The 13,648-nt window shown below is 35.3% G+C and overlaps 1 protein-coding gene across 7 annotated transcripts; it reads left to right on the forward strand.

The window, feature by feature from the left end:
• LOC130997616 (protein SLOW GREEN 1, chloroplastic) lies at nt 1-7,174 on the forward strand. Of its 7 annotated transcripts, XM_057922995.1 has the most exons (3): nt 1-1,340; nt 3,668-5,975; nt 6,076-7,174. In XM_057922995.1, the coding sequence occupies exon 1, from the start codon at nt 188-190 to the stop codon at nt 1,280-1,282; it is 1,095 nt and encodes a 364-aa protein (XP_057778978.1). In that variant the 5' UTR covers nt 1-187; the 3' UTR covers nt 1,283-1,340; nt 3,668-5,975; nt 6,076-7,174. The 7 variants fall into 7 exon arrangements, with proteins under 7 accessions (XP_057778978.1, XP_057778982.1, XP_057778977.1 ...); XM_057922999.1 differs by lacking the exon at nt 3,668-5,975; XM_057922994.1 differs by lacking the exon at nt 6,076-7,174 and having other exon boundaries at nt 3,655-4,225.
• Nucleotides 7,175-13,648: the final 6,474 nt, after the last annotated feature.

Raw genomic sequence — 13,648 nt, forward strand, 5'->3', positions numbered from 1 at the left:
GTAATGCGTAGTTTGATCAGAAATTCCCCTCAAAAAACAAAAAAAAAAAGATCAGAAATCAACTTAAATTTGGATATTTGAGTAAATATTGGAAATTCAGTAAGACTGGATGTTTGCATTTTCCTGATTCGCACTTCATCACAAGGGTTTAGAGCTCACTCTTTCTAATTCTCTAAACCCCAACGCCATGAACCCTATCAATTCCACCGCCGTTAAGCCCACCGCCTTCCACCTCCCGCCTCTCAATCCCCACCGCCCCTCATCTTCCAAGCCCCTATCTTCCCTCTCCCTCAGATTCCCGCCTCCGCCGCTGCCTCACTTCTCTCTCCCCACTATCCGCGCTTCTCTGCCCAGTCCCAGCCCTAATCGTAAAAATTCCGATAAAACCCCTAAATTGTTCAAATTTCAGACCCCCAGCCACAAAGCCGCCGCCGAAAGCTCCTTAAATCCATTTCTGGCCCCTCTCAAAACTGCTCTGGCCACCACGGTCGCCGCCGCGGCGCTTTTATTTTCTGGATTTTATTTGTCGTGTAAACCCGCAATTACCGCCCCGATTTCACCGCCTAATGTAGAGACAGCTGAAAGGGATTCCACTGCGGATGAAGAAAGGGAAAAATCTATTGAAGAGCACTTGGTTTCCAATCCTGACGATGTTGAGGCACTCAAGACATTGATGGAGATGAAGATAAAGAGCAAAAAGATTCCCGAAGCTATTGAGATTATCGACAAATTGGCGGAACTCGAGCCGGAGGAAGTTGAGTGGCCAATGATGAAAGCCCATCTGTTTGCTTACAATGGTGAGTTTCAGCTAGCTAGAAACGGCTTCTATGAGCTGGTGGAGAAGGATCCCTTCCGCGTGGAGGCCTATCACGGGCTGGTGACTGTGGCGTCGCAGGAGGAGTCGAGCGAGGCATTGGTGGCTATTGAGAGGAAAGTTGAAGAGGCAATGGCATTATGCAAGAAGGAAAATAAGAAGACTGATATGAGGGATTTTAAGCTGTTGCTTGCTCAAATTAGAGTGCTCGATGGGAAGTATGACGATGCATTGAAATTTTATCAGGAGTTGGTGAAGGAGGAGCCAAGGGATTTCAGGCCGTATCTTTGTCAGGGAATAATTTATACCTTGTTGAGGAAAAATGGGGAGGCTGAGAAGAGTTTTGAGAAATATAGGAGATTGGTTCCTAAAGGACACCCTTACGCCAGCTATTTCGATGAGAATATGATTGCTACTAAGCTTTTCGCACAGAAGGTGGAGAATGAGAGAGCTATGGCAAAGAATTAGGGAAGTTGTGATGTTTTGTTTTGTAGCCAGAGAACTGTTGCTGATGATGAAGGTGAAGGTGTGTTACGTAGGTTTTTGTTTATTTTCTAATGAAGTTTATGATTTATGCAGTGTCGTAAATAATGGATGAATATACCTGAGAAGGATTGCATATCTTCTTATTATCATAGATTGTTGGGATGCTGTGGTGGACTTAATGAAAAAATTACAAAAATGATTATCACCTTAGCTGTTAAGCTTTGTTGTCCACCTTAGCTATAATTAATTTACAAAGCCCTGGTAGAAACTTGCATGGCTTAGTTTCATCTTCAGTAAGTTCTTGATTTGTTTGCAATTGCCGATTATCTTGCAGCCTTGGAATGGAAATATGTAGTCTTTGACTTATTTAGGCAGATGGCCCTGTTATGCTATACTGTTTGTCATAAGTTTGAGTTCATTATGTAAATGAAGAAAGCATAAGATTGATTCCGGGATCTTTTTCTCTGAATAACTAAAAGCTTATACTGGATTGGATGGAATGATAGAATATTGTTGCCTAATACAAGTCAAAATAAAGGGAAGTCTAATCATGGATTACTGCTTCGATGGAAAAGATAGTATAAATATAATGAAATCCTTTGCTTTTTGGCGTTTCCATGGAATGTTGTTGGCGATTCATCATTCATCTATGCAAATTTTATTTGAAAAAGAATGAAGATGTCAACTCAGGTTTATTTCATTTAGTTTTATGGGTCTTTCATGCATAATCATTTTGAAATTGCGGATGAGTGATTATTTATGGAGAAATCCCCATTACCTTATGCCTTTGATTTTATTTTGAAATCATGATGTTGCCAAAATTTAATGGTGATGAAGTCTAGACTCTGTTGTATATTACTCTTTCAGTCGTGTAAGAACAGATCCATTTCCCCTTTCATGCAGATTATCTTATATTGAGTATATTGGAAAACCTCATAGTATGGAGAGCTCTGTGGTTCTTTTCCAAATAAGTTATTGTGAGAAAATTATACAATAAAACTATTGGTTACATGATGAAACATAATGCTTGGAGCTATTGATGAACTGATGATTAATCACTCTCTCACTGTGTGTTAGACATATAAGTTAGGGAGCCCTAACTTAACCCAAAACTATGGTCAAGGGTAAAGGGTTGACCCCCCCTTATATACCATTCCGCACTTTCCTGTGGAACCGATGCGGGATATCGTAACAATCCATCCCCCATTAAGACCGGACGTCCACGGACGGCTCTCACTCTGGGGAGCCTTCGATCGACCCAGGCAGGTCGCCTTCGAGGCCCTGGAGTCGTGCGGCACTCTCCCCAGGTAGCCCTCTCCCGTAAACTTCCGGATCCGACAGGTCGGACTAAATTGTTAGACATATAAGTTAGGGAGCCCTAACTTAACCCAAAACCATGGTCAAGTAAAGGGTTGACCCCCTCTTATATACCATTCCACACTTTCATGTGGAACCGTGTGGGATATCATAACACTGTGTAACTGGCATGAGTTAGAAATTATATTAATAAGGGCCTGTTTGACTTTTGTGTTAAGGGCATATTGTGTGCTTAACAGCCCATTACATTATGTTTGATAATTAAGTAAGATCCAGTTATAAGCCCGCAGTTGACGTCTCAGCCCGGCCTTGTTCACTGTTATAATGCGGAAATGGGTGCAGGGGTGACCCCTAGTTCCAGTTGCGAACTGCTACAGTGGTCTAATTAAATACTCGTTCCACAAGTTTAAGTAAACATACCAAACACAAAATCTAGATACACACGGCCCAATAAAGCTTAAATTTAAGTTGGGCCTTTCAATGCTGCCAAAACATGACCAAGTTTTCAAACAGCCCCTAAGTCGATCAACCAGTGCATTATGCTTATTGATGTTTACAGATAACAGGGCGAGAAGATTCAACTGAATATAACTGACTCAAGAATTACTCAACTTCATTTGGTCATTTGCTAATTAGTAGCATTCTCAATTTCAAATTTTAGACCAACTGAGAGAGTCCTCTTCTGGAACTCCTATGCAGCTGTTGAAGCACCTCCCACATTCTATTTTTAAATCTTGGTCTCTTGAATTATAGTTTACTTTCATCGGCGGTGACAGCGAATGAGCAGTGTAGTCTTTGATCTTTGAAAGGTCTGTTCGTGCATAAGCATTGTCACTGGAAACCTTCTTGTTTGCCTGTTTTTATTTCCGGTCAGTCTTGTTTGATTGTTCTTAAATTTTCTTCCAGAAATTGTTATTCTTTTCGAAGATAGTTATCCCGAGCTCAAGAATTTGTACAGATTAGAATGGCAGTCTGTTATTTAGTCATGATATAGTTAAAGGTTCCATCAGGACTCTATTGGATTCTCTATTTTGAAGGCCAATTTGACAGGTATATTGATTCTTATGTAAGGCCAAAATGAGTCCATTTATTTGAAAGAAGTGGTGCCCGGTGGAAATACTTGATGCAGAATGAGGAATTTGAAACGCTATGTCTAAGTAGATATTCAGGGCTTCTTATTAATATCCATGTATGTGACAGACTCATAGTTCTGTAATCTGTCTCCCTGGGGTTGAGCATGTTCTTGTGGCGATGAATGCCACACGGCCATTAGCCTAGTCTCTTTCATCATATAATGGCTGCTAGAACATTTCTTCGGAGAATAAGTTCATGGATGTATGCAGCGAGCTATGACATTCTGGTGGCAGTATGTCGAGCTTCAGCGTCACTGTTCAACGTCTCAATGATACAAACATTTGAATGTGATTTTGTGAAGATCGAAGCTGTTTGCTGGTTGCAGTTGGACATATTTACCTTGCACTAACCGCTCTTCTATTTTGATATTCTCCAACAAAGTTGACATGGGTTCGCTCAGCCCAGACTTTTGTAAGTGCGTTATGTTTTAGTAGTATGTTGATGATAATAATGGCTTGAATTTGTTTTATTTTTTGACTTGTATGCCGAAAAATTGCAGGGTGTGAGTATCGGCTAAATTTATAATGTAACACATAAAATCTTATTGAATTGTTTGGTACTTGGAAGCATATTTGTCTTCTTAAATAACAAAATATAGGACAAACTTGCTTCTGAGTTAAAATCCTATTCTGAAAAAAATTCAACTTTAGTTCTTTTCATTATAAAAACAATCGCTCCGACCATCTTAAAGTTTTTCATGGTTTTAATTTGTCGAAATTGGGCTGTCTATCTGATCAGCTATATCAAAAGTTTGGTTGAACATTTGCATAAAATAACTATAGTAGATATTTAACAATACTATGCTCCTATTATTTTATTTTTTCAGTTGAGTGAGTGGAATATAGAGACGCGAATCATGTTCATGCATTTATATTAAGGTCAAAATATTACAAAATTCTTTGAAGATTTTATGATTTTTTTAGTTTAGTGAGTGGAATATAGAGACGCGAATCATGTTCACTCATTTATATAAAGGTTAAAATATTACAAAATTCTTTGATGATTTTATGATTTGATGTTGATACAACCGTTTGTTATGTTATTAGAAATTTTTGAAACAAACCCTTGATAGACTTGATGTGCCGGTTCTGTTTTTACTACGCATGCGAGTAGCATCATAATTTATTGGTAGTTGTCATGTCGATACCTGTAGATGGACATTTCATTCAATTTAAATTATTCACCACAATTTTCGACTTTTATGCTTATTAACATATTAATCTACTTCTTTTGTATGATTTGCGCAGACCATTGTACAGAAATTAGGGTGATCCAATACCCACAAAAAAATAGCAGCTGCGAGTTATCAAAATAAAATAAGAATCTCCATAATTTTTTTGAAAGGAAACTCTCAATATTGACATATGCTTAGGGATGTCAATGCAGCCCGAAACCCGTGGGCCGACCCGAATAACCCGACAAAATTAGAGGGTTAGGGTTGAAAAATAGCAACCCGAAAAAACCTCCAACCCAATTAGCCCGCACCCGACTAATCCGGAACCCGATAGGACTAGCCCGAAAACCCGATGGGCTAACCCGATTGACATCCCTACATATGCTACCATATTATTGTTATTATTATGAAATTAAATTTGGATGTAACAAAAGATTATAGAAATGATGGACTATATCGATGAAATGATAGTCTGCCCAAAATGGAGATCGTAGATGAAGACTTGTCTCTTGTCTGTAATCATGTCGGTTCTGGTGAATGGTAGTCCTTCGGGTGAATTCTCCCTGCAAAGAGGTCTTAGACAAGGAGACCCTATATCTCCGTTTCTCTTTCTCATCGCGGCAGAAGGATTTAATTGTTTGGGTTAGTTGGGATAGAGTGTGTTCTAGTAAGTCTGATGGTGCTCTAAGAGTTAGAGATGTAAAAGTTTTCAATTTGGCTCTTATTTGCAAATGGTTCTAGAGATTTGCTAAAAATCAAAATTCTCTTTGGGTGAGGGTTCTTAGATCTAGATATGGGGTGTTGTCTGATGGTTTTAGAGATCCGATTAATGTAAATTCAGTTTCTTTGTAGTGGAAATATTTTTTGCCAAAACATCTCTTTTTCTTTAGGTAATGGGTTGTCTATTATGTTTTGGGAGGATCTTTGGTTTCAGGGGAGGCTTTTAAATATAAATTGTGGAATTTGTATTGCTTATCTTGTCAAAAAGGTTTGAAGGTTGGGGAGATGGGTGTTATCAGAGAAGGAGAGTGGGTTTGGAAACTTTGAATGGTAAAGAGTCATTAACCACCTAGAATATGTTGAATTTGTGATTTTGTGATTTTTATTGTGCTGGATCTCCTTTCATCCTGATGATGAGTAATATATGCAGAGCAGAGGAATGAGCTTGGACAGAGGAATCACTCGGGTCAGAGGAATCGCTGAAGTCAGAGGAATGCTCCACTCACAGACAGTCAACGGCAGAAATGACCACTTTACCTGGGAAGCGTCAGAGCAGAGGAATCATCTGTTCGCAGAGGAATCCAAAACTCCCCGATACACACGGGTCTCTGTCTCTGAGCAGAGGAATGAGCGAAGGCAGTCGAAATTACCATAATACCCCTAACCACGCGGGGAACGTGACTTCAAGACTGAAATTACTATTTTGCCCCTAAAGTGTATTCTATAAATACCCATGCACTTGTACCATGTATTTTTACGCGCACGCTTTCTCAATACAACAAAAGAAAACTCTTTTTTGTTCTCGGCAATTCAATTCCACTCAACTCTCTTTCGATTCTAACGTTCGATACTAGGTAAAACTCACAATCCGATCATGATTCACCAGTTAAAACACTACCCACTCAATTACGATTCACCACATCCATCTATGGACAACTCCATCTCGTGGAAGGGTTCAAGCACCAGAAACTTCACAACAAAAGAGATGTACGCACTCATTCACAAAACTCTTTACTTGGTGGACAACGTCCCGGTTGCATTCAAGGCCATTTGGTTAAAATGCATCCCTTGCAAAGTATCATCCTTTGTTTGGAAGGGTTTTGAAAACAGGATCCCATCAAGAGACAATTTGGTGAAGAGAGGAATTTTGCTTGAGAATGACGACTACAACTGTCCCCTCTGTTATTCTCATTTGGAGACCATTGAGCATACTCTATTGTTGTGCTCTTTCTCTATTCAGGTGTAGAACAATATCTGTAAGTGGTTGAAAATTTCTTCCACTTCTTCCTCGTCAATTCTGGATCATTTCTACGAGTTTGTAGAGAAAGGTGGGGATAAGGCTGAAAAATTGATGTGGAGATGGTTAAAGGCATTCTATCCTAGCATTTTCTGTTACTCATCCCACAAGTGATTTTTAGATCCTTTCAGTTATTGCCTGTCGAAATTGTCTTGAGCTTCTTTTGATGGAGGCTGCGTGTACTATACTTTGTTTTGTACGGATTTGAGTACCCCTTGTACTCTTTCTTGATTTATATTTATATTTACTTTTACCTTCTCAAAAAAAAAGATTATAGAAATTCGTAGGTGCATAGGGTGAGGAGTCGTGGAGTAATGGTTTTTGATATTTTGCGAATTGGCAGTTTGCGAAGTGAATTTGCGGGTTGATTTTAATGGATAGGGGTATGTAGGTCTCTCAAATAATTTAAGCATGGAGCCTTGAAGTGGACCTTTTTTGGTTGAAAAATGTATCCATTTGTATGATAATTGATATGTGACAAATCACATTTCAGACAATCTTGGGCGTTGTAATTTTTTCCAATCTTTATATTTTCCAGCCCAAGATTTCAGAATCTAAATCCCCTTACTCCGATTTAGATACTAGACATGCATGGCGTACATAAAATTCAATTTTTGTTATAACCAGAGTGGAAGCTTTCAAAATTATGCATGGAAACCATAAGTGGGTCCCACGCCCCATACAGCACAAAATAAATACAGCATCATCCCTTTCCAATCCTAGCTTATTGCTTATGTAGATATACTTCTTGAAAAAAATGTCGAAAAGAAATTAACATTGTTAAAATAAAAATAAAAATTATTTTTTGAGTTGGGAAAGGTAAAAAGGAGTGAGTAATAAGGATGGGGAACATCATCAAAGCTAAACATTTTACATCACTAATTTTATCTTTTAATTACTTAAATGTGACTTGGCTTGCACGCCATTTAAAAGGTTGGAAGACTGACTATCCAATGTTTCATTTCTAATCATTGTTTTAGGTCGTGGCTTTGGGTATATTCAATTAATGGGGGATAGAATAATTAGTATAAGAGCATCCACGGTGGGCTTATTTGATAGCTTACTTGATAGTAAAGGACCACATTGAGTAAAGGATGTCACAGTGGAATTACTTGATACCTTACTTGATTTTTTTAATTTTGATTTTTATGCTTTTCATTTAAATTTAATTGCTCAAATTTAAATAACACAATTTAATTCAAATTTAAATTGAATTAATTTTAAATTCTTAAAAATTACATAAAACTTAATTAAATAAAAATAATTCCTAAAATAATTATTCCGGTCCTAGAGGTCCGAAACATGCCTAAACGTGCTCCATCAAACCATGTTGGAGCATAGCATACATCTGCCTCTCACAGAGAAGTATAGATGCAAAATCTAACGGAGAAATTTAATAATCATAGTAATTAGTATTAATAAAAAATTGCCACGATGTCACAAATTTAATTAGTATTAATCAAAATTTAAAAAGTTACATGCATGCAATATAACACATGTCACAAAAATGAAAATTATTCACCTAATGAATATGACACATGTCAAAAATGAAAATTATGAATGAATCAATTTTTTTTTTAAAAAACAACAAAAAGAAAAATAGGCTAAAAAGCCGAACAATTTAACGTTTTTTAAAAAAATGCCAACGCATGAGAGCACGCGCCAAACAAAACCAAAAATTGTGTCTTACTTGATAAATCGAGTAACACTCGAGTAAGGGAGAGCTGCATTGGGCTTACTCGAGTAAGTCCATCGAATAGCCCAATGCAGGTGCTCTAAATGAGATATTTTGGGTTAAATATAAATTACATCATCTTCGTGCAGCATCACTGTTAAAAAGTTTAAAGGGTGTCGAATTTGTTATTAGGTGGGATTTTATACAATAAAATAAAACATAAATTAAATATAAAAAAGTGATTAAAACCTGATGATAATAAAGAAATCCGACAAGAATCACGAAAATTCGAGCTTTACTTGGTGAGGGTTGAGAACCACAAACAAGATGTGAACGGTAAAATGTTGAACACCAATGAATATATGTAAAAGTAGGCGAAGTTTGTAATAGTTTTTCTAGATAAAGTTTTTCGTAAGTATCGGTGTTTTTTTTTTCTTTTTTTTTTTAACTTGGGGGAGTTGGGAGAGGGGGAGCAGTGGAGTTTGAACCCGGAACCTCACTGTTTACACATAGAAAGTCGCATCGCTTGGTGTCCCCTTAGGGACAGTATCGGTGTTGTTGTGTTCTACTTGTATGGTAATATAATAAAATAACTATATGATTATATTTTTCTAACAGATAATAAAGTATGACAAAGAACACATCGTGTGTAGCTCATATATAAAATCACAATTATAATAGGGTTGATTACGGTGATCAAATCTATATTTTCGTGAACGTGAAAATAATATTTTTTTTCTATAAGACTAATACATTAATGTTAAATTTAATATATTAAAAAAAGTCTTGTACACAACAAAAAAATTTATCGGATTCCGACGAAATTATCGACGGAAAATAATTCGTCGGTGATTACCGGCGTAATAACGGCGGAATTCCGACGAAGATGTTTTTAATAATTTACCGACGAAATTTTTAACGACGGAAAATAATCCATCGCTAAATATTATTTTTTATTTTTAATTTATTTTTTAATTGTTTGTTTAGTTTTACCGACCGAATAGCGACGGAAAATAATCCGCCGCTAAATATTTTTTTATTATTATTTTTTTAGTCTTACCGACCGAATAGCAACAGAATTTTTAGCGACGAAAAATAATCTGTGTTGTTAAATATTATTTGTTTTTTTATTGCAGTTAGCAACGGAAAATAATCTCTCGGTAAATATTATTAATTTTTTTTGTTATTTTTATTTTATTTTTAAAAAAAATATTTTTTATTATTTTTTAATGAATATTCCGTTTTTTTCATATTTTTAAATTAGTGAGAATATTTTAAAATTTATTGTTATTTTCAACAATAATATATTTTTTAAATTAACGATAATATTAATTTTTTTATTATTTTAAATTCGATCGTATATTTTCCGTCATTCTTTCGTCGGCACCACAAGTCTTAGATATCATCTCGACATATTCTAAGGTTATGAATAAATGATATTATATATTGAAATAGAGCTTAAATGAATTAATAGGTGTTAGTTATATCAATAATACGTGTGTTTTGTACTGGTGACCACTTGAAAGGAATTTCAAGGTTAAGCGTGCTTGACTTAGAGCACAACTAAGATGGGTGACCATTGGGAAGTTCGTCTTAACGTATGCAATTAAGTTCAAAACACATTATAAATACCAAAATACTTGTGGGGAATAAAGCTAGATTGATTAAAAATATATGTATATATATTTTTTAAAAAATTATTAAAAAAAAGAAAAGAAATTAGCGACGGAAATAAATTCTGTAGCTGATACCGACGGAAAATTTCGTCGCTGATTTAAGACCACTCCTTCGTCGTCAATCACCGTCGTCGTCTCCGTCGGAAAATTAGCGACAGACGTATAATTCCGTCGGTATTCGACTTAGCGACCACGTTTACGACGACTTACAGTTTCCGTTGGTGATTGTTTTTAGCGACAGAATTTTGGATATTAGCGACGGAAAATTTCATCGCTAATCGCCCAATTTCTTGTAGTGGTATTAGATTCAAATCTAGTGATTATCTAGAAAAATAATACATCTATCATAAATTTTTATGCTCGAACGATTGAAAATAACTGTCTATTATCTGAAAGAATAACTAATCCATAAAATATGTGGTGAGATGTGTTGAAACAACGAATGTGAATACCGAGCAAGATACTGTAATACAACAAGTAATAGAAACAGTAACAAACACGGACACATGAAAGTGGTAACCCAATTCGATTAAACAACCTATGTCTGGACCGGGGGGCCTTGCCCAGAAAAAATTATCCACTATAAAGTTAAGATGTACAAATGACTTACACAATAAGAATTCCTCTTACTTAGCCTCTACATTTTCCCAAAACCTCACCAACGGAGAATAATTGAAAGCTAGACAACGACTAACTTCCTAGGCGTGAACACCAAGGAACACCACGTAATCCCTCGAGAAACAAGAACCAAATAAAGAAGAGTATATATGACTCTTTTACAATGTACGCTCAAGTGTATAACTCACAAAACACTCTTCTGCTAGTATAAAAAAAAGTACAGTATCAAGACCAGTACTACAGACGATACTAGTCCAGGGGGGCACCTAGCAGGAACAAGAAATTCTCGACTAAATTGCGAGAACTATTATGAACGAAAATCCCTAGCCATGTTGAACGATATATGGCCTCCTTTTATAGACTTCAAGCCTCCAATCTTATCTTGTAGCCCAAGTTGATCATTTCCTGATTGTAGATGGAAGCAGAAGTTCTAGCTTGATGAGGACTCTGCTTGGATGATCTTGATCTATTAATTTAATAATTATTTTTCAAGAAATAAGAGTCCAAATGGTGAATAAATTCGTGAGGTATCTGATTGATAAGAAATATATCCATACAATAATTATACTTCAAATAGGATATTTGTGCTTATCCTAAAAAATAGTACTATGAAATTTGACAGATTTGGTAACACCTTAAGTACCAGTCGCCTCGATTACTGTCTCTATTACCGTCTATATAATGACAAAATAAAGAGTATCTATACTCTTAACATTATCACAATAATTAAGAGTTTTTGTTTGAACTCTTTCCTATAATTATATATCTTTATATATATGTCCGCTAATTCACGAAAACTTGCAAAATAAAAAGACCCAAAAATGACAATTTCCGTTATTTCAGCTGTGCGAGATGGATGCTTCGCCAATACTAATTTTTCACTATTTGTAAATTGTACGAACCGTGAGACAATTTACATTCTTTGATTAAAGTGGCATATTCCCACGGTAATTATAGCAATATTAATTAGAGTAATGCAGGTGGATTTGGACCTACTTTCATCACGACAATTAACTTTAACCTCTTTTTTACTATGATTGCTGTTTAAGTCAAACCTCTTCAGGTAAACAGACCTATCCTTTTAATTAATCCTAATTATTTAATCTTGATCTATACTACTACCACATCACTAATTGACTATTTAGACGTCTATTGTCAGGCTACGCCACATAATGCTCCTTAGCTTCTAATTAATTCATTATGTCCTTTTCCAAGATAATAATCCGCGGCCTTTGCCCCATAAATTGACCTCCATTTTCAATTGTAGGATTGATCAAGTATATTTTCTTGATGTAAATTATGTTCTAGACGTCGCCTCTATTTTGTGACAGAAAGAGCTAGCAGCAGAATGATTCACATTTACTGTTTTTTAAAAAATAATTAATTATATGCGCTTTGATATTATCTTTTTTGGAAAATTCTTAATTGTTAATTAAAATTTGATGCGCGACTGCAAACTCAATGAAAGTAAACAGAATTTAGACCTATCGATCATGAGGTGGTCTTGGGTACACCCGGGTGTACCGTACAACCGGGTCACACATTCACTTAAACTTTGACCCACACTCTGATTTGAACTCATGATATCCTGACCCAACTCATATAAATAACACTATTTTGGGTACGGGTCAACCCGATTGTACGGTACACCCAGGTGTATCCAAGATTTTGTGCATATATAATAATATAAGTGTTTCGTATGGAATGTGAAGAGTTTTATTACTTTCATTGACATTAGGGATCACATATCATGGTGCAATAAATTAAAAGTTGGTTTGTAATATTGTTAAAATTAAAAAAAGAAAATGTAATTTAGTGTGCAACTAATGATTGTAAATTTATTTATTTATTTATATAAATTAATAATATTAAATAAAAAAATTAAAAGATCGCGTCACAGAAGAATCAAATCTACACTACAGGAAAAATGTTAATAGACATCAATTTTTAACCGGTGTAATAGTCTATAAATCAATGGTATCGTAGATGGCGGTGTTATAAGGGTCCCAAAAAAAGATGCTAAAAATCGGTATCGTAGATATATATAACACCGGTTTTAGTTAAGATTTTTTACCTTAAACATTTACCTCTTACTATTTGGCCATAGTAATGATTGTAAATTCTTTGTTGCGACTATATGTTGGTGACCCATGCATAACAAGGTATCTATTGTACTTTTAATTACTCCTTTACACTTTACAGTATCATAATACATTTATTATTTCGAATTCTGGTGTGTAATTATATGTATACAGGCTTCAGTTGCAAACCTTATGAATTTAAAATTGAAAACGTGGATATAAGGAACTTGTCTGCTCACCTCAGCATAACCCAAGGAACTATATAGTCTATATAAATAATTCATATATTTTAATGTGAACCATTAAATCTGTGCAAGTGATTATTAATTATTATTATTATGTAAAAACTTTTTATGAAATACTCTTTCCGTTTTCAAATAACTTCATATATTTTCTTTTTGGGACATCCCCAAATAATTTTCTATCTATTTTGAGATATTATCAAATCACTAATAATACTTTAGTTATTTTTACTTTTTAAATTTTCATCATTTTCAATACTAATTAGTATAATACATTTTCTCCATTATCAATACATTTATCAACTTTTTCTTAAAATTTGTGTTGTTTCTTATTAAAAGTTATTTGGGCAACGGATGAAATATTTGTACACGGGGCCCCAGTCGTATTTGGTTGTCCCATATCAGGTTGAATGC

Source organism: Salvia miltiorrhiza, chromosome 8 (genome assembly GCF_028751815.1).
Source record: "Salvia miltiorrhiza cultivar Shanhuang (shh) chromosome 8, IMPLAD_Smil_shh, whole genome shotgun sequence".
Classification (NCBI taxonomy): Eukaryota; Viridiplantae; Streptophyta; class Magnoliopsida; order Lamiales; family Lamiaceae; genus Salvia; species Salvia miltiorrhiza.